This window comes from Semicossyphus pulcher, unplaced genomic scaffold (genome assembly GCF_022749685.1).
Source record: "Semicossyphus pulcher isolate SPU_LCO1_2020_fin unplaced genomic scaffold, fSemPul1.0.p SCAF_6, whole genome shotgun sequence".
Lineage (NCBI taxonomy): Eukaryota > Metazoa > Chordata > Actinopteri > Labriformes > Labridae > Semicossyphus > Semicossyphus pulcher.
This window is the reverse complement of record NW_027211737.1, coordinates 23,275,372-23,296,132: the sequence shown is the minus strand read 5'-3', so window position 1 is coordinate 23,296,132 and position 20,761 is coordinate 23,275,372. Positions and strand designations below refer to the sequence as shown.

General features: G+C 42.0%; 2 protein-coding genes across 2 annotated transcripts in view; both read left to right on the top strand.

The window, feature by feature from the left end:
* Nucleotides 1-833: 833 nt before the first annotated feature.
* Nucleotides 834-8,092, top strand: LOC138610509 (mucin-2-like). The gene is made up of 7 exons (XM_069683272.1): nucleotides 834-1,242; nucleotides 1,880-2,012; nucleotides 2,654-2,788; nucleotides 3,299-4,251; nucleotides 4,464-4,596; nucleotides 7,081-7,200; nucleotides 7,355-8,092. Exons 2-7 carry the CDS (start codon nucleotides 1,882-1,884, stop codon nucleotides 7,539-7,541), a joined length of 1,659 nt encoding a protein of 552 aa, XP_069539373.1. The 5' UTR covers nucleotides 834-1,242; nucleotides 1,880-1,881; the 3' UTR covers nucleotides 7,542-8,092.
* Nucleotides 8,093-9,340: 1,248 nt separating this feature from the next.
* LOC138610300 (probable E3 ubiquitin-protein ligase HECTD4) overlaps nucleotides 9,341-20,761 on the top strand; it is a 36,313-nt gene continuing 24,892 nt past the window's right edge. The window contains exons 1-11 of the mRNA XM_069683038.1: nucleotides 9,341-9,604; nucleotides 12,861-13,414; nucleotides 15,159-15,248; nucleotides 15,334-15,461; nucleotides 16,181-16,289; nucleotides 18,301-18,439; nucleotides 18,851-19,021; nucleotides 19,117-19,309; nucleotides 19,416-19,577; nucleotides 19,726-19,839; nucleotides 20,535-20,675. Coding sequence (XP_069539139.1) covers nucleotides 9,458-9,604; nucleotides 12,861-13,414; nucleotides 15,159-15,248; nucleotides 15,334-15,461; nucleotides 16,181-16,289; nucleotides 18,301-18,439; nucleotides 18,851-19,021; nucleotides 19,117-19,309; nucleotides 19,416-19,577; nucleotides 19,726-19,839; nucleotides 20,535-20,675 — 1,948 coding nt within the window. The 5' untranslated portion in view covers nucleotides 9,341-9,457. The remainder of the gene's footprint in view (nucleotides 9,605-12,860; nucleotides 13,415-15,158; nucleotides 15,249-15,333; nucleotides 15,462-16,180; nucleotides 16,290-18,300; nucleotides 18,440-18,850; nucleotides 19,022-19,116; nucleotides 19,310-19,415; nucleotides 19,578-19,725; nucleotides 19,840-20,534; nucleotides 20,676-20,761) is intronic.

Genomic DNA, 20,761 nt, shown 5'->3' with positions numbered 1-20,761 from the left:
AAGATGAAATAAGAAGACACAGGAGAAGCCACACAGAGGGACTCATGCTGGTGATTTACCAAGAGCAGTCCAAAAAGCATCTAAACACACAGAGCCTTTCATAATTCTTCAAAGAGATGGACTATTTTGTGTTGGTCCAGTGCAAGCAAAAATATTATCTCAGGTCTGTTATTTCTATTATTTTGTAACGACTTTTCACACACCTATTCAACACCTGCACTATACTCCCACAGGTTAAGGCAGCTCTGCGGCTTCCATTAAATCAGGGTGGGGATATGACTAATATACTCTTATACGTTGATAAAAATGCACCAGATCAAATAGGCGTAACTCTGGGAACCGTGAGAACCCAGTAGTTGATTTACCTTAACTGAAAATACCGTTGTACTCTGAATGCCAGAGGAATTAATCACAAACTGAACCTGGGTCTGGGTCAGATTTCACACACACACACACACATACACACACACACACACACACACACACACACACACACACACACACACACTTTCAATAAACCTCAAAAGTGAGGAGTGTCTAAAATCTTACGAGCCTCCATGCGGACCAATAAGAACAGAGTTTATAATGGAGGCACACACGCCTTCTGCCAGCCCAGACAGATGCCGGCTGGTGCAGATGTGCATGCATCATGTGCAATGCTACAACTAATGTGGAATAATTCCTCCATACAGACAATCATTTTACGCTTCATCTGGTCTTAAACTGTACTGGTTATACCCCCATTTTACATTGAGATGCACAGCAGGTGTCTACTACAAGTTCTTCTCGCCTTATCATCGCTTATTTTATCAAAAGCGCGGGATGTGATTGGATCAGATCTCTCCTGTGTCAGATCCAGTCCTGCAGATGACGGACAGACGCGCGTCACGTTCCTGCGAGAAGACACAGCCGGCGCGCGCTCTCTGTACGTCACTCTCTGGTGCGAAGATGATCAACTAGTGACCTGTGAAGTGAATCCCAATCCTGTAGTCACGGAAAGATACCGCGCTTTGTGCGACAAAAGCAGCACGAATGGGCAAGAAGTCATCCAAAAGTTTAATTTAAGTGCTCTGTTGGCTCCGGATGCTCCGTGCGCCCTTGGCTCATCTGGTACGCAAAAGTTTTCCAGGCGTGCACGAACCGATGGGAAAGAGGTGAAAACTCGGAGGACACGCGCCGTGATATTTCCAGGGACGCTGTGGTGCGGCCATGGAAGTAGAGCGTCTGCATACGATCAGTTAGGTGAGGATGGTGAACACTTGTGAATTATTCATTGTGGTTCCCCACTGATGCATTTGGCTTTTGCGCTTTAAAGATGGCATAAGTGGCCAGAGATGACAGGAGGAATGATTAACGGGAGCTATCTCTTCATTTTGGTATGCATACATTACGCTAACAGCCATAGGAAGCGTTGGCTTTCTGAAGAATGTAAAATACACACCTGCACCGGAGGGGAATTTTAGGGGGCCTCTCCAGCTGTTCGACCCTAAAATCCACCTCAAGCAGTACTTCCTAGATTTACAGTAGATTCATATAATCAGAGCTCAATTTATTATTATTATAATTTAAAATACTACTATGTACATAGACATTTTAGAGTGACAATGTACTGTATCAAAAAATGGATAACTTTTGCTTTGAATTGAATTGAACAGATTCTCAACGTATAATTTGGCATTTTTGGGGACGTGATGAAAATAGAACAAGAAATTTTAAGAGAAATGTGAATAAAGTTAAAGATCTAGCTATATTTTTTATTATTATTATTATTTTATTTTACTTTCTTTATGTTTCTTGATCCTAAATCAGTGTAGTGATCTCTTCATGCTTTCATGCAAAGTGCCCTTTGATTAAATTCAAATCTCGCTCTCCTGCACAGGGATGTTCGAGAGTGCGGATAGATGCTGCCGTGAGCACGACCACTGTCCACACGTCATCCCAGCATTCACGGTGAATTATGGCGTCTTCAACTCCAAATTCTTCACCGTCTCAGGCTGTGACTGTGACCAAAGGTGAGCCTCAGAATTAACAACCGGGACATCTAACACTGAGTCTGGGGTTCCAAGTATTCACGCCTCTGGGGAAAGTCCTGCACTGCAGTAATTGACACCTTTCCCTGACCTGTACGGACGGTTATGTAGGGAAAGACCTGCTCCAAGACTGAACTTCTGTCATACTGTAAACCTCACAGTTGTTCCTAATGAAAGTGTGCTGCTCTCTGAAATGCTAGTTTCATATCCTTTTGTCACTTTGCCAACAAATACAGATTAAGTAGAGGAACCTGGGGCCGTGATATATTACTATTCATCCAGGAGTAATAAATACATCACTGCTTCAGCCCTGTGGATAAACTTTTGATGTCAGGCATGAACACGTTGCACAATATATATGTGTTTGCAGGACACTGCATTCCTCTGTCTATTATTTCAAAGCTGCTGAGTGTCTGTTTTTATCACCCTTCTTATACAGTGCTGACAGGTGCACGTGTAATATGAAGTAGTGAAGTGACTGCCACACATTTAACCTCTCATCTAAAATGTTATCTATTGTTATGAAGTGTTTGGACTACCCAAAATGTGTAGACAAAATGACACAACATTGAAGGACGTTTGCTTGACCTTGCTTTGTGCCTTTTTTTTCTATGTCTCTCCAGGTTCCGACAGTGCCTCCTCAGTGTGAATGATACCATTTCCACCATGGTGGGCTACAGCTTCTTCAGCATCATGCAGGTTCCCTGCTTTGAGCTCAGAGAGCAGAAGCGCTGTACTACCATGTCCTGGTGGGGAATGTAAGAGATGCATGTTACAACCATAAAACTTGATACCTGTTCAGTGGAAAGTGCAGGCACAGTTCAAATTGGTAGTTAGATCAGCAGATATGCCTGTGCTGCCTGTAATAACATGCCTGACACTCTTCCAAACCTCACAGGTTCTCACAGGGCATCGTGCCACACCTCTGCTCTGTTTCCAAAACTTAATCTAAACTTAGTTTACTACCAAGCTATCTCACTGACAAGAAATGATTGATGGTTAATCTTTTTAAGCCTTGATTTCATTGACAAACCTCACTATAATAACTATAATTCAAGAGTAAGTGATCGACTATGAATTTCCACTATTACTAGGTACAAACTACAAATTACAAATCCTTCAAATTACAGATCATATCCCTAATCGCAATAAGAAGTCTGCATCTTCTAACTTAATACATCTGCAAGAAATGAGGTGTGTGTATAGCGGAAAGTACAGTATGTACAGTTTCCTGGCTTTGTTTTGACTTGCATGTTTACTCTCCATAGGTGTAAAGCCGCCAATGTGGCTCCATATGCCGTCTACAAAAGCCCCCTCCCTTACAACAGCTCAGACACTCCGAGCAAATACGAGGACAACACTGACAGTAACAAGATGATAATTAATGTTACCGAAAGCCCTGTGATCAGCACAAAGTCACCGAGGAGTGAACATAGATGCAGCTCAAGAGAACCACCCAGAGGAGACACCTTTCACCGCAGAAGGAAGAAGGGGAAAGGATGTAAAAGACACAAGAAACTGTCTACAGCAACACCCACGCATTTGCCCCAAAAATCAAAGGCAGACACCACTACTCCTTCAATCTGTCTTTTTAATGCTTCTAGAAGTAGCACATTTGTGTCAAATAAAAAAAGAGCTGGAAAAAATAAGGGTACCAGAAAGAACATGTCCACTTCGGCCACACAGAAAAGCCAGGCTCATCTGCACGTGACCACAAACTCTTACCCACAAACATCTTCAACACAAAGCACCCCATCATTGACGCTGAAGCCTCTACTTCAGCCACTCGTACCAACAGTCACCTCAGCTGTGACCAAAACCACGAAGCGTCCCAAAAAACACGGTCGCTGCTGTGGATCCAGGATGCCTCTGATAGGTGACGCTTTGCAGTCTCGTTGTAAAACATGTCAAGATGGGAAACACAAAAGGACAACTCACACGACAACTGTTGCGCCCTCAACAACTACATATGTATTACCAATTAAAGCGACAATATGTACGAATCTCCAGCAGAAAAAGACAAAGGAAACAGCCAAACAAGAAACCTTGAAAGCACCCCGGAGTAGACACACATCTAAAGCCCCAAAGCCGGCGGCTTCTGCTCATACAGATGGCAAGCCACAAAGGCCGATAGATTCCCAGCTACTATCAAATCACACAAACCAGGAGTCAAAGGGCAGAGCCAAAACACAAATCACACCTGCAGGGGGAGGCCTGACAGGTGAGTGTAACACCTCTTCTGTGGCCTTTTTGCCGCAGAAGATATAACTTATCGTAGGTTGACAGGATTGCTCATTTTGAATGCAGCGAATTCTTAAAGTAAAATTAGACTGTTAACCTTTTGCAGAGCATCCGTAGGCGTTTAAGTTATATAAATAAATGTGGGTTTACTTAGATTAATCATGAAATACATCCTGTTTGTTTTTTCTCTAGCAGACAATCACTTCCTGTGTGAAAGCCTCAAACATCTTGACAAATGTAAATACAAAATCCCTCCTTTGGAGAAGAGGTATGACCTGCAGAACAAGGAGTCGAAGACGGCCTACCACTGTGATTGCACCAGCCGGTAATAGTATACAATTTATATATCCTTATATGCTAATCTCATGGCTGACAAAATAACTTGATATTAGGGTAACAATATATGAGAATTTCATACTATACACAAATCTGGGGAATTACTGTTGACAAGCGGCCATTATTGCAGTGGCGTCTCCCTACATCATCTGCACGTTTGATTTGAAACTGTCCTAAGAAGTGAACAATTTTATACTTTCACTGTAACTTTGCTTTTGACAACCATGTAAAAGACATCAGGAAGAACCTGTGAACTTAATCAGCTGCTCTAACAGTCGTGACAAACTTTAACTTAAGAAAAAAGTGCACAATACACATGCCTTTACGTCATGAAGAGTCTCCTGTATGAGACCTGACACCCAGACACTCACGGGCCCTGCAGAGGACTAAGATACTCTTTAGAAGTGGAGCAAATATTATAATCATTATATAATTATTATTATAATTATTACAGTCATTTTGGCTCTCTCACAGTGACCTGTAGATTGCATTTTGTTGTTCATCACCAGGTGATTAATGAAAATGATCTTGTATATAAGGTTCCTCAATAAGCAAGTTGGCATAATCAAGTAAAAGCTGCATGTAATCATTACAGACCAGTTGCATTAGCAACAAATGGAAAATACCTGCTTAATGAATATCTATAACCCTCCCAGAAAATATCACAGCTTCAAGCTATCAGCGTGTACAGATTTGTACAATTATTATTAGTTACAATTACCCTTAAAGGAATAAAAACAGAAGTGAAGCAGATACGGTAGAATTATGTTCCATAGATAAAGTAGATTCAAATAAAACATCTTCACGAAACGAACTTCACACCTTTGGACCTTTTTTCTTGTGTGTTTTGGCTACAATACCAATACTTCAGCACAACATTATTATCACCCCTGGAAACAGCTTTACAACGTAGTTGACTGACGCCAAGGACGTACACGCTCACACAGCTTTCGAACCAGTCCAAACTGAGAGCTTTTACCCCCATAATCCATTAAGAGAGTGTTTTGCATTCCTGCGCTGCTTCAAGGTTCAACCTGCAGGGTGCAGTGAGATGAGGTAACCACGGTAACTTTGAGCGAAATGAGAAGTCATGTAGACGGTTTAAATGAAGCACAGGAGTGATTTTGTTTGAAAGAATAAGGCTGTTATTGTGGTGGCACCATTGGAAGTAGCTGATTCCAGCAGGGTCCATAGCTTCTGCAATGATAGGGGAAGTAAAAAGGGTGGTAATAAATGAATACAGCTCCAAGGTTGTGAAATGCTGGATATTCTTTGAATAACTTGGATTTTCTGTTCTAATTTAGTTTAGTTTAGTTTAGGACAGGTGTTTCGAATAACACTAACAATTGCTCTGTGTAATTAAGTGTCCCAGTAAGCCGTGACAGATGTTTTGACATGACTTACTAGAACCATTAAAGGATTTTATCGTGAGTATGGTATGTAAAACAAACAGTCAGGTGCCAACAGTGAAACCAGTTTGGCTTGCTGGGAGCAGTCCTCCTGTTCATAGTGGTCACTGAGAGATCCCTTTTCCAATGTGCGTTCAGTGTAAGTGACAAGGTTTTTTAAAGATTATTTTTATGGCCTTTTATGTCTTTATTTTTAGAGAGGACAGTAGATTGTGTTGGAAACAGGGGAAGAGAGAATGGGGGATGACAGGCAGCAGAGGTTCCGAGGGTGGGAGTTGAGCCAGGGGCCGCCGCATCAAGGACTGTAGCCTGTGTATGTGGGCCGCTGATTTAACTGCTGAGCTAAACCGGCCCCCAAGTGGCAAGTTTTTATGTGGCCTTAGCAGTCTGAGATAGACAAATCAAGCACGTTTCTTGTTAAGTTAGTGTCATTTTTAGATCCCCTTCCCTTGCCTTCTTTGTGTTTCTCTGTAGCAGTGGAAAAGTCATAAAAATGTTGTTGTTCTAACTTAGACTGCTCAGTACAATACTTTGAATACATTTGCAATGGAAAAAAGACTGGATTTTGTCCCAAATCCCTTTATTGGAAGTGGGAAGGATCTCTTAGTGGCCAGTTTGAAAAGAAGGAAAGACTACAGCAAGCAAAACCTGTTTAACTAAACGTTAATAATTATCCGACTATTGTTTTAAAACTGTGGACCTACCCTTTAAATGAAACCGAGCCATCTGTCATTAGTTACACCTGCCTGCTTTGAAATGATAGCAGGCTATTTAAATGTGCTTATGTATTGTGACTCCTACTACTGTTTGCATCACACTCGCATAGGCTCCAGCAGCACATGTATGGTGTGACTATTATTCCTCATTCCTTTCTGCAGCATGCTATAATAAAGGAGGAGGGCCTGCCCCCTCAGGCTACTCTCTCTTCCTTTGTCTGTGTCCCTCTGACTCATTCATAAATACATCACCCTTTATATTGTGTCATTCCTACCCTGTTGTTCTCTGCTTTATCTCTGTATTTGCGTTTATAATATACTGTACTTGTCTTTTTATCTGTTTTACAGCTTGGCTCTGCAGATTGAAAGCTTCAGCCAACCAAGTGTTCTCCCCATGCTGATAATGGATTTTGTCTCTCAGTTCTGCTTTAAACTGCCAAAGGAGAAAAAATGCCACAGGAAAAAAAGGTTTTAAGCTCCTATACGCTTTTTTATGTCAATCTGAGACAACTTTTGGTTACAGCAGTGCCAGCCTACTGCCTTATGTGTTCACTCAGTTTGCTAGTGTAACAGATTATAAGGTCTGGTTCTGTTTCTGATACTCTTTATGTTTCTTTTCTAGCTGTTCTGGAGGCTTCACTAAAGCCTCTGACCTACTTCGAGCACTTAAGAAGATAGAGGAAAAAGACACTGCTGGGGTGCGAAATTCAGTCAATGTCAGAAAAAGAGGGATTCCTGTTCGCCTTTCTAAGCGATGCCTAAGGCTGCAAAGAGAAGCTCATATCATGGCACAACTCACAAGATTATAGAGTAAGCTGCAATGTGCTGCAACAATGAATTTAATAAGCTTTACGTTTCATGCAGCATTTTCTTTTTCTGTCTGATGGTGTAAAATAGCAGCGAGTTAAGAATCGTCATGGATTAAAACTCTTGAATATTGTAATATATTTGTAAGTATGCCATGGATGTACATTTAATATATTTATAAAGAAGGGTACGACCAAACTGCATCCATCAGATTGTGCATTTCAAATGTAATAAAATGGTTTATTTTTTCTTCCTGTTTGGATTTAGTGATTGATCTATAATCATGTGTCACGGACGTTTTCACAAAACATCACAAAGTGTCGTTCTGTTTTCTGCACCGATTGATTTAGTAATGAAAAAAATGATCATATGTACTCCGCCCTGCTTTCCAAAAATAAAACCGTATCCTGCCAGTAGTGATAATCCTAAATGTCATAAGCTCAACAACTTGGTTTATTACGACTATAGGAATAAGGAAACAATGGCTTGCCACACATCTACATTGATATCTATTCCTACCTCACAATCTGTAACATGACCAGTAGCCGATATTGTATTCTACAAAACATTCCCGAATATAAAACATGTTGTGAAGATTGCAAGAGGTTCTATATGCACCTCATCTGCCCTTTCATTTCATCAACTCCTGCTCTCTTACAATGTATTGCATCATTATTTTACTGTAGACATGTAGACTATTTCATTTAAAAGGTATGAGAAAAGGAATTCCACTAATTCTGTTGTTTGAAATTACTTCAAAGTCCCCCCTCCTGTTTAAATTCACAATCATCAGAACTTAACCCCCCTTAAAAATGCTACAAGACTCATATTTCAGGAAATAGGGGCACCAGTTTTGTGGAGTTTTTCTACAGGTTGCATAAGAATGTTATAGTCTGATGTTTGAGGATGTAAAATGTCTTTGCTTTTTTGGTTTCTCTTTTTTATTTCTGAAATGTATCACTCAAAAGAGCTGTTATAATATGTTTTTATTGGTTTATAATAGCCAAGTATGCTTGATGTAATCTCTATGTTTTTACTTCTCTGGCTCTCTCCTGCCGGTTCAGGTTCATTTATAATGAAATAATGGCAATTTAATTACATTTTATGGCTGTCATTATTAACTTTAAGGCTTATCTCCGTTAAAACTAGTGTTTTGTAAACATATAATAGATACAGGTGGCCATGATTCCCTAATCCAACCTGCTTCCTAACCGTAAAGTTTGTCATTATATTATAAAACTTAAGTATATGCTAATTGTCCATTGTCTTGTCATAACACTAGAAGGTTGTGTTGGGCACCTAAATGAACTCATGAATTCTTGACAGCTTTCATTCTGGGCCGCGGTGCATTGTGGGTGCAGCTAGTTGGCCTTGGAAACATGGCGTCGCACTGACAGCTGGGAGACGCTCATTATCTTCTCCAGGCACTGGCACACCGGCTGGGCCGTTAGCGGAGTTGTCTGCTTTGACATTTTACCTGCAAAATGTGCTTACTACAGATGCAGCCTTAGTCCTGAAAATGCTGTTGTTTTGACGGTGCGGCGCAATAACGGATTTAGTACGGGTGTCACGCCCACTCTGCTCCGTAACGTTATAACGATACCGTACGGTAAGTTAGCTCCGCTTTCAGCTAACTAAGCCAGACAGCTAGCAGCTACTGTTAGCACGACACAACACCACCCATGTTATGTGAAGAGGACCTGCCTGTACTGCCTGTTCACTGCTTGGCTGTCTTCCGTTAGCTGGCACCTTATTGCTACAGTCTGCCAGGTCAAACACCTCCGTCAGATAAAGCGGCGACAGTAACGGCAGTAATGTTATTGTAGCTCGCTAGCAGGCTAGCTAGGGCGTTTCTGTCATTCTGTCACTGAATTTTTAATGTTCGACCCCTTTGGCATCACTGTCGGAGGAGAGAGCGATGGGCTCCGGGGCTGTAGATTCGTCCCAGTGGCTTTCGGTAAAGGAGGAGACCATTTTCCTCCACGATGGACTCATTCGGGTTACAGATCTGGCCGAACTGCCCAGTGAAATTGGAGTGTCGGAGCAGGGGGACACCGAGCAAGAGGTGGGTGAAAGCCATCTCTCACACACACGCACAAACACACACAAAGGTTTATATATAGAAACAGTCGCTCATTTGTTTGATGTGTTTGTCTTTATGTTTATTATAATGTAAAACTGTGTTTTCACTATCAGCTGCCTCACAGCATCAGTGATAACGGAATCGCTAACGTTTGCAAGTTTCCAGCCCTACATGTTATTGACCCACTGTCAAGGAAACTTCCGTTATCAATCCACTTCCTGCCTTGCCTTTCAAAATAAAACTTATGCAACCCAGACGACCGTAATGTAAACACGGATGCAGCAATGTGTGATTCTAAGCAATACTACATTTGTTTAGTTGTTTTTTATTGTATTTAAAAACTGAATCTGCATAAGAGTTACAAGTGTTAAGTTTAACAAGTGTTAAGTTTACTAATTTATAAGTAGTGCCAGTGCAGCAGCTTTCCTATGAATTTTTCCTCAAATTGCACCGAACAGTACATTTTATTCAAGGTGTACAAATGGCAGTGTTGAGACCAGAGTATTCTGTAAGAATATGTGTTCACATGTAGCTGATAATTCATAGACTTTCCAATGTTGAGAAGATGACACAGCTATTGTGGCATTGAGTAATGGACCTATTTTCAGATGTTGTAGAATCAAAGTGTAACACACTGATAAGTAATGAAAATGCTTTTGCTAATTCCTGTTACCTGTTATTTTGTCATATAGGGAGAAATGGTTTTTAATTCAGAGCTTATTTATTTTATTTTTTAATATGGATGTATTTATTTTGATCGGGATTGCGGGCTTTTATTTTGAAGGCAACATCTCGAAATCGGGTTTGTACGTGTTGTTAAATCATGAAGACTTTACAGTGATGCAGATGGAAACTTCCACCTATCAATGTTGCATCCTCTCTAGCCTATGAAATAGAGCTAGAACTATATGTATCCATCATTCTGTGGAGTATATTTGCTGCAGTCCTCCTGTAACATGTCCATGAGCTGGTATCTAATGTCTATTTAGCAGTAGATAATGATTAATATCAGACATTGACTAAAAGTGATGACTAACTACTTTAATTAATGATAACTTATGTAAGCCTGTGTGAATAGTACTGGTATATGATTTGATATTATAATAGCTGTATCTTTGCTAGCTCTAAAAGTTATTTCAGTGTTTATGATATAACCTTTATATGTAATCAAACATGCTGTAAAGTGAGTCTCATGTATGTAACTTTACCTGTACAAGAGTTGACACCACCAATCAACAATCTTCCATTCCAATTCAATTTCAACATATTCATGCTTGTGAATTTCTGGCGTAACACAAGGTATTATATTATTTTAAATGTAATGTTACAACATATTGGCTTTATTTAGAGTTTGTCTGTATGGTGGTAGAATTGGCAGGATAGCGCAATTACATACATGGGGGGTACGCTGAGATTGGTGTAAGCTTTTGTGCTCATCAAAAGATACTGCCTGCTTGATTACATTTTCACAATGAGCGGCGTGGTGCATTCAACTGTACAAATTCAGCTGGTTGTATTACTGCAGCATAACCTCTCTTGTCCTAACCTATTGACCAAGATTTTAGATGGGGCAATAAATAACCAGCTTGTTATTTACCTTCTCCAGTTTAATAAAACATAATTAGCACTAGTAGTACTAGTGTTAGACACATAACAGCTGCCTGTGGCTCCTCTACTATTCAGATTAGCCACAGGCCATTTATTTTGGCTGATACATATGTCCAATTAGCTGCTGTGACAGATGACAAACCACTGGTTAATTCATGATTTTTTTTTCTTTCTTTCTTTTTTTAAGCACAACAACAGACATGCAGTGACACAGCCTCTAAACATTTTCTTTTTTAAGTCCGCTCTAAAACAAGAGCAAACAATGTGGACGTGCTGGTAAAGGCGTAAAAATACACAGGCTGTTTCTAAGTGTACCGCTACTTGGTTTATTGGGAATTGAGGGCTGTTTTGTATTGTATAGTGTGGTAACATTGGTCCAATGTTTGTTGCAAATATTACCTTTGTATGTGTATCACCTCTAAGGTTCTAAATTCTAGTCATATTCTAATATATGTGAGGCTCACTAGGTCGACACGCTAATTTAAGCTTTTTGGAAACAGGGTGATGCTTATCTTATTTAAAACATGTACATTTTAACTTAATATTATGTTGAATCAGCAACTTTTAACATGTTTAAAGCAAAGGTGAAATAGAAATAGAGTAGTCATGTTTGTTTGTATAAAGCGCCTGTGTATAGTAGGTGGTAACTCATACCAAAACACAGGTCTGTCTACTTGTTCTTGGTTAAATACTGATTATGTGCTCTCCTGGTCCTCTCTGAGTCCAGCTTTAGGACTGACTGTGTCATTCAGTGCTGTTTTCGTAGGTGTTGTGATGCCGACTATTTTTATCCAGTTGCAGCAGTGTTTTGCGGAGAAGCAAGGTGGAGAAGGCCCTGCATCCAGTAAAGGAGTGTTACTGTAACATTAGTAGCATTTCTGAAATTGAATCAATACAAATTGTGCCTGCTAAATGGTATAATGGATTTTTTTTTCTGGTCCATGATTCTGGGACCACAGAGTGTAATCAATATCTGAAATGCTGCCTAAGTGCACATGAAGCACATTGTTTCACTTGTGATAGGCTATCCCAAATGTGCTTTGCTGTCTCTGACCACTATTTTATAGTCCAAGGAACTGTACAAGGGTTTATTCTGTGGAAGTGATCCATTGTTAATGCTGTGGATAAGTTATACCGATAAAATACAGGCATAATAATAATGAGCTTAGCTTTAAACCAAGCTAACAATAACTTAGTGCGCCAAAATGTTGGATGTGTCTTAGCCTGTACTAAAATACACCTTGTTGACAAACCTGTTGTTTTTGACTGTGCTGAAATAGCCCAGATTTGTGTGTGTGCACCATGTGAGCAGATGGACTGTGGCTAAAGCCGAATTTTATGCTCAGGTAAAGTAAACACTGAGATGCCACAAATTCAAATCCATGACAGTAAAATTTGAATGCTCCACTGCTGTGCTCTTCTTCTATAACTTGATTGTATTTCTGAGGAAACATTCCCTCTGATGTGAAAAATTCAATTTGTATGAAGCCAGACCAGGCACAGAAATACAGGGTGTCCTCTGTCTACCATTCAAAATGTATTCTTTACCAGACCTTGCGGATAAATTGTCACTATTCCGGCTGCTGTTAATAGAAATTAATTTTTTCTTCTTTTCATGCTTGTCCTGCAGATTCTAACATTTGAGACGAAGAACCCGGTGGAGCTTGCTGAGCGTCTACGTGCCGTCTGTGGGAATCAGAGCAATGCATATGCACGGCTGCTGGAGTACCGTCTCAATGCTCTCCGTGGCCTGTGGGGGGCGCAGCGGCAGCTGGCCCTGGAGGAGCAGCAGGAGCGAGAGGGGACTGGAGGGGCTGATGAGGAGACCTTGGCCTTGCTCAAAAGACAAGGTCTGCTCCAGCAACCCGAGCAGGCGCCCTTCACCTCCCGTGTCGGTCTGCTGCTGGTCTTCCCCCTCTTGCAGTCCCAGACTCGCAGCGACCCGGCGCTCTGCGGCGTCACGGCAGAGGTACTGCTAGCCTGCCTCCGGGACTGCCAGCCGCTCAGCCTCAGCAAAGAGCCCGCTGACTGCCTCAACGGCCTGGAGGGGCTGCTCTGCTCCTGGCTGGAAGATGGTGCCCAGGAGTCCGGCCGACAGCAGGGGAAGGCTCAGATGCAGATTCTCCACACGCACAGACAAAGAGAAAATGCTGCGGCCGCACTGGTGGCACTCGCCTGTGCCAGGTGAGGCAATTCAGTCTTTCCTTGATGTCCCACCTTTCTTAGGATCCATCTGCTGGCTCTTGTAGACAACCAACAATATGCAGTAAAGGGCTACTAGAGTAGCCAAAACTGTAAAGAAGGCCTGTTGTTACTTTACGTTACAAGAATTCCCTATGAAATAAAATGATTGAGAAAGTATCTGAGTAAAACATTACTAAGTTACATCATTAGTAACTCAACTCACAAGCAGGTCATTTATTTCCAGCAGCCAGAGCTAAAATAGGAACACTACTGACCAAGTGATTACTTTCTCTCTTCTGTCTTCAGAGCACATGCTGAGTGGTCCCTCCTGATTCATAGCACAAATCTGTGCTTTGAATGTATTATAAAGCAGTCGCTGATTATTCAGTCATTGATATTTGTATATATGGTTTTATATGTGAGCATGAACAGACTTCCTGCTTTCTGCTAGCATATTGTCTATGCAGTACTTGGGTATTCAGACCTCAAACGAGTATTCATTTGAAGTCTACCCTGTGCTAGCGCATGAGCTGCTAGCGTTCTTTCTAAGTGATTCTTCTCCTGCTGTAGCTTGAGCCATTGTTCTTAAGTGTGTGAAATACATGGTGGTGCAGCAGCAGAGGGCCCTATAAACAGTTACACACATAATAGTAGCTTTCTCTAACCAATTTATTCCTCGTTCTTTGTCAAAACCCCCAAAAAAACTCAATTACAAATGAATAATTTGAAACTGAAATTGAATTTGATCGGTTTGATGTTCTTGTTGTTTTCCAGCCAGCCCACAGGAGAGCAGAATGCGCTTGTGTGTTTTTTGCTTTTGAGTTTTTTTTGCATTTGTGCTTGAACTCTGGCTTCTGCTGGTGACAACTGATCTTGACTTGTCAAAACCAGAACTCTCCGCTCTTTGTTCAGCCCCTGTTGAGCCTGAGAGCTCATTGTTGTGGGGAACCATCCAGCCCCGGGTGCCTTTTCACCGACAGTGGAAGCTAATTAAAGAGCTATGAGCTATACTCCCCCTCAACTCTGAATGCGGTCGGTTTGTAAATTCACTGTGTGAGAGGGGTTAGCCTGCAGAAAGACTGCGCTGCCATGTGCTTTGATATCAGTAGATGAAAAAATGTTTACATAAGGAGGCGTTAAAGGGGTCACAAACACATGACCCGTCAGTGTTTTTGGTTGCGTGTGGATCATGTAAACACTGAATCAAATATATATTTCTGTACAGCAGGAGGTTGACTGGAAAAAATAGCAGCTCAATAGAAATAAGTGGTAAAAATCAAGAGTGATCACGTTGTTTTCTATCCTACGGTTTATGCCAAGAAAAAGTCTCAAACTGCAGTTACAAACCTAATTTCTTCTGCATCAGAAAATGCCAGAAAAGCACTTCTGTAGACCCCTTCTTGCATAGACCATCCCCCTGAATATTGAATCACTTGAATGTGTTAGTTGATAGTTCAGTCTTGGATGAGGCGAAGCAGTAAATGAACACTGCACAAACCTAAGTAGGTTGCTCATTACACCCTGCAGAGAGTCGCAGTGTCAAACAATCTTTTTGCTGCATTCTAATGGAAAATACTCTTTTATTCAGATTCGACATTTTGATTCCCGTCAGATTACATCGGGTCCCCTCCATAATTCAAGCCAAGTATTATTCCACTTACAGTTCCAGAGCTGCTTAACAACGAGCTTTAACTTGTGTTTCGCGCTGAGGCCTCCTGATTAATCTGCCAAAACTCTTCTCCAGGGGATCTCTGAAGACCTTCATCCACACAGTTCACCTGCTGCAGAAGCAGACCGATCTGGGCCAGCTCCCTGTGTCAGATGTCCTTTACAGGTAAGAGCTTTACTTTAGTCCACCTAAAATATACTTCTTACTGACTTTCCAAACGTATAAAGCCTCTGTATCTCTCCTGCCCCAGACTTTTGCTTCTGGAAGGAGGCCCTGGCTCTCCATCCTGCCTCCTCGGGGGCAAACACAGTGTGTCCTGGGGTTTTGAGGACATGCTGCCAACACCTGATAATTCTGCTGGAGGAGCAGAGAGTAAAGGTAAAAAAAAAACCCTCATAAAACCTTTGTGTGATCAGCCTCCCTTTATGTAAACCAACAAATATGAATAATGGCTCACAGCAGATGCAGTCCTCTCGTGTGGTTTGGATGAGTTATGTCCTGTAAACATTTAGTTGTCTGGCTTGCGGGTTGTAGAGAGGACAGTGCTTGTCTTATTCCCTATCATTATACTGCCCTGCTCTCTGATTTATTTATTCACCTTTAGATTATTTATAATGCATTTTCTGTGAACTGTGAAAACCCCTATGAAAATGGAAGGAGGAGAGTACACACCCTGGTACAAGGCTCCTCTGGCCTACTTCTACTGTATACAGATGTACAGTGAAGAGATTAAAGCCTATGTTTAAACTAAAGAGAAGAGCTTTGACTGTGAGAGGAGGGGAGAGTGATGTTCACCCTCCAGCAATACATCATCTGACCTTGCACATGTACGGATCAGGTAGTAGAGCAGGTTTGCGTATTTACATTTAACGCTGACCGGACATGAGATCAGTTGTAACTCTTGAAGACAACCTGGCAATGAAACATTAAACAAGGCAAACACATTCCTTGACCTTGTTTAGCATCGTTCTTTTCCACACCGACTCTCCGCTTCTCCGTTCCCCTGTTGATACCGCTCCCCACTCTTCATTTCATTATTGTGTCATCTATCTGTCATTAAGCCTACATTGAATTCTTTTTGTCCCTGTGCCTCGCAGACACTGACCTCGGGCGCTGTCTCGCCACAGACGGGCTATATCTGTATACCACCAACTCCTCTGGGAGAGGACTCAGCAAGCTGGGCTCTGGTTTACATGGGACACTGAGGTAATGTGACACTCTTTCCCGCCTGCCTTTTCTGTATCTGCAGCATTCAGAGAATAAAAAGAGAGAATGACAGAAGGAAAGAGGGGAAACACTAAAAATATCCCTTATCAAGTACCTATCCCAAGGCAACAATGCTGCTGCTTTGTTTCCACTAATATCTGCAGTACACATTCACATCCTTCCTAACTGTATTTGATGGATTGGACAGAAGGGGGTCTGCTTAACGTCTACGGATAAATTCAATGTTAGTTAGCAAAATGACCCCTTTGGCAAGCAGGGGACATCCTTATTTCACGGTCTGTTTTAGAATTGAAACAACTCAGAGTTTTGTATGCTAGAAGTATGTCTGTTTTGTCTGTGGAGGTTCTCTGTCATTCAGGTCATAGTAATTTGAAGCTAAATCCAAAAGGGCAACTTTGTTGAAGTTCTTGAACACGTTTCACCTCTCATCCGAAAGGCTGCTTCAGTTCTAAACTGACTGGTGGACGGAGCTAGACATATAAGCCTCTGTAGGTCATTAATGCTAATAGATGTGTAATCAAGGATGAGTCGTTAACCTGAGATGTTTTGAATGCCAACCAGTGTTGTTTGTACCCTCTGGTGTTGATGGGTCCTCAGCTGTTTGGGCGGAGAATTCAACACTGCATTGTAAGTGTGTGATAGGTGGTGTCTTAGGTCACCACCTCTGTTTGGGGATGGTTTTTCCACCTTAACATAGATGGATTTCTGGACACCTCTTTCAAACCAGCAATCTCCTCTGGTCAGGATGTGTACCTCAATGTTTCCGCTACATACACTGCCGCTGTTTCAGATTTCTATAACGTGTCCTGAAGTCACACCTAGACAACTGCAGAGATTTCCGCTCTCCTCGTTGAGGAAGAGCACTGAAACAGTGACAGGAGTCACAGGACGTATGCAGAATCAGAATCATATGCAGTTCTATTACACAATGTAAACAATCCAGGTGCCTATATCAGCTCAGTATCAAACTTTGAGCTCCCTGGTGATGTCCCTCCCGCCAGCTGCCACAATATCGTAGCGAAATGAGGAGCTATTGTGTATTTAACTCTGTACGTCCCTTCTGTAAAGTCATTGATTGTCGCTGTTTATAAAGCTTATAAAAGGTGCAGATGTAATTTGCTAACGATCAATCGTTTTGATATGATGTACACGTACCTGGGTGGTACAACAAAACCCTCTACCCCCGCTGCTGAAAAAAATCCTAGAGGAAACACTGAACCTCACTGAACCTTTAGATGCAGGTGGACAGCTGAGTCCTGACCTGAGGAGCTGGCTCTCCTATGCTGGGCCATGCATTTGTGGAGGGGTTGTTGTCTTTCCCCGATGTACAGGTCCCTGCATTCCTCATTGCACTGAACTGCGTACACTACATTGCTCTGTTTATGTCAGGGTGTTTTGTCCTTTGGGTGGACAAGCTTCCGTCAGAGTGTGTGTTCGATGGTTTGAAGTGTACCGGAATATTGTGTTTGTTTCTCAGATACTCCAGACAGGCAGGGAATAACAGTGCTGTGGCGTTTGTCGTTCTCTTCTTTCCTGTTGGAGCCGTGTTTCTTCATGGTTTTCCTTTCAGATGAAACGTATTCGACCAAGTCCAGTTGCCTTTTGGATTTAGCTTTGTATGTCTGTTAACTTTATTCCATGTGAGAAAAGACTGTTTGGAAACTAAACATTTCTGCTAGAAATGGCACTCGTTAATAACAACTGTATCACTGTAACGTACAGCAATTAGCGCAATGCTTACAAATAACTGGATTTGTAGAACCAACAGAGTTGCATGCAAACACTTTTTTTGAGGACCAACTCTAGATGAATTGTCATTGTGAGCACTGAAAAGGCTCATGTGATGTGATAATGTGTTGCTACTTAATTCATTTTACATCTTAACAATGTAAAGTGGCTCAAGTGGGTCCATCATCAAGCAGAAGAATGAATACTACACAACACAGAACACAGAAATAGCTGCCCTGTCTCTGTGTTTGTGATTGTGCAGGGGTTTTGTGTACTGTCGAAATGAAGAGTTGGAGCCTGGCTGGGTGGTGTACAGCAGCGGGCGCCTCCTCCATCGTCCCTCCTCCTTTGATGCCAAGCCTCATCAGTTGTGCCAGGTCGTTGATCCCTTCACCCTCCAGGTACCGTGTGCTTTCTTTCAACTATTTTGAATTTAATATTTAACCATTGAGTAAATTCACATCATTAGTTCAGTGTGAGTCTCGCATAAAGCTTGTTTGTTTTCTGATCACACTTTTATTACATCGTTATGCAACATTTAATTAATGATTTGATCATACAAACAAGGCCAGAGGCTCACAAAGGGGCAGCCTTTCTCTCTATTCAGGATGCAATAAAGCGAAAATGCAAATACAAAAGATAAAGAGATAGAGTGGGGGGCTAATAAACAAACATGTTATAATTTATATTAAGACAGGGGCTATCAAAAAGCAATTTTAAGTCTTATTGCGGCCATTAAAACCCAACCAGTTCTCAAAAATGCAGTCGAAACTACAACTCTAAGCAAAGCTAATTTAATGTGCCATTTTCAGGTGTGCCAGATTGTGCCCATGCCAGCCCATCACTTCCCCGTGGGCAGCAGCATGACCACACTTCACCTCTGCTCAGACGGAACCTACCTGTACTGGGTCTGGTCTCCTGCCAGTCTCAATGAGAAGACGCAGAAAGGCCACTCTGTCTTCATGGATGTCTTTCACCTGTCTGTGAGTACTTCATGCCCTGCCGAGCAAAGTACTTTCAGTTTGTATATGCCCGTGTTCCATCTTTGATATCTTCTTTCCCTCTGTCCACCGTGCAGACACAGACAGGGTTGTGCGTTGCAGACATCTTGCAGGAGAGGGTAATTCTTACTCGCAAGGAAGGCGAGTCTTCAAAGTGCTTGAATGAGCTTCTCTTGAGTCGAATGTCACGCTTCCGGGCCTCCCATTCTGCCACATTGGCTGCTCTAACAGGCTCTGCAATCACCAACACTGTCAAAGAGGAGCAGTCCGGTAATCCATCACAAAAACTCATAAACCCAGTCTCCCTAAAATCTTATATGTGGCATTCATGTGGATCGTGTGGTTATTAAGATACATCTATATTTAACTCTTACAGCTGTGAACACGAGCTGCGGACTCCCTCTGAAGACCCTGAGAAGGACCCCTATGTATGTGTGTGGAACCTATCTGGTCATGCTAGTCTCACCTCCTGGTGTATCTGGGAGCTCTGCAACACGCTCCCTGTTTGGAGGAACCAGCAGCCTGTCGTCTCTCAAAAGTAAGAGCACACACTGACCATGACTTACCCCAGTAATGATGTGATTTAGCTTTTCTTAAAAAGGTTACGGAGATTGTGATGATTTATTCCATACAGTGTTGTCCGAAATGAGTTTATTCACCAAACGTAACTTTTCATTTTTGCTCAGTATTAGCCTCCAGCCTGGTTTTCAACCTTGCTGACGGGCAGTTCAGCAGCCGCGCAGACCTCATTGATGCTCCTGGCAGTTCTCTAGGCAGGGGAGCCCAGGTGGCTGGACTAGGTGAGTTTAACCTCTGTCACATTCTATTATAATAGCTATTAAAGTATTCTCACACAATGGATGCTATTGTCATTAAAGGAGAAATTCTCCCCTGGAAAAAGCCACTGTCAGTCAAAGCTGGTATTCTCTGTAATCGATAGAAGCAATAGTATTTGAAATTGGCGCCATAGCTGTGGAGAAAGTTGTACAAACAGCTCGTGGTTTCGCCCATTCTACATTCCTACAACACCCAGCGTTCATTGCGCCCCTCCCTCTGAAACGGCCCAGAGAGAGATGCTGGACTGAAATACTACAGTTTTTGCTGCAGGCAATGGCTCAGAGTGGTACAGAATCCGAAATACAATGAGAATATACCGGTGGGTGGTCTAAAAAAATTTGGGGTCTGCAGTCTACATTTCAAACCTGACGATTTTTAACAAGACATGACATCGGAGGCGGGCGTCCTAGATTGAGGAAGTGTAGTTCAGCGAGCTCCCTGGCCTCCGCCAGATGACACGTTTTACGTAGTCTAGCGGAGGTTTTCCGGGGCCCTTTGGAGAAGCAGATAGCGTCCTCCAAAGGCACAGAGTGAAATTGCATTTTTTTCCTACCATAGTGGCATTAGCTCCTCATAATAGCATTAAAGGACTGAGGTTGAAAATCAGCAAACTGGCCCTTTAAAGTGACATTTATTTATGTAATCTTTTGCTTTACAGGAGCATGTTATGATGCACTGAACAACTTGATCTGGACCTGCTCCAGTGATTACATAGATCAGTGGTGCAACCCTGGGAACCAAGCCTTTCATCATGTGTGCCATAGGCTCGGTGTCAGCCATGTCATTAAAGAACCCAAAGGTAGATTAAGATTGTGAAATCACCTGATGCTCTTTATGTAAAGTCCAATCAGAAATGTTAACTTCTAAAAAACGTGTCCTTTCACA

Excerpts from the sequence above, each read along its gene's own strand:
- LOC138610509 (XM_069683272.1), top strand. The coding sequence starts at position 1,882 with ATGTTCGAGAGTGCGGATAGATGCTGCCGTGAGCACGACCACTGTCCA. Across the intron at positions 2,789-3,298 it reads ACCATGTCCTGGTGGGGAAT|GTGTAAAGCCGCCAATGTGG; the intron begins GTAAGAGATGCA and ends TACTCTCCATAG. Across the intron at positions 7,201-7,354 it reads AAATGCCACAGGAAAAAAAG|CTGTTCTGGAGGCTTCACTA; the intron begins GTTTTAAGCTCC and ends TTTCTTTTCTAG.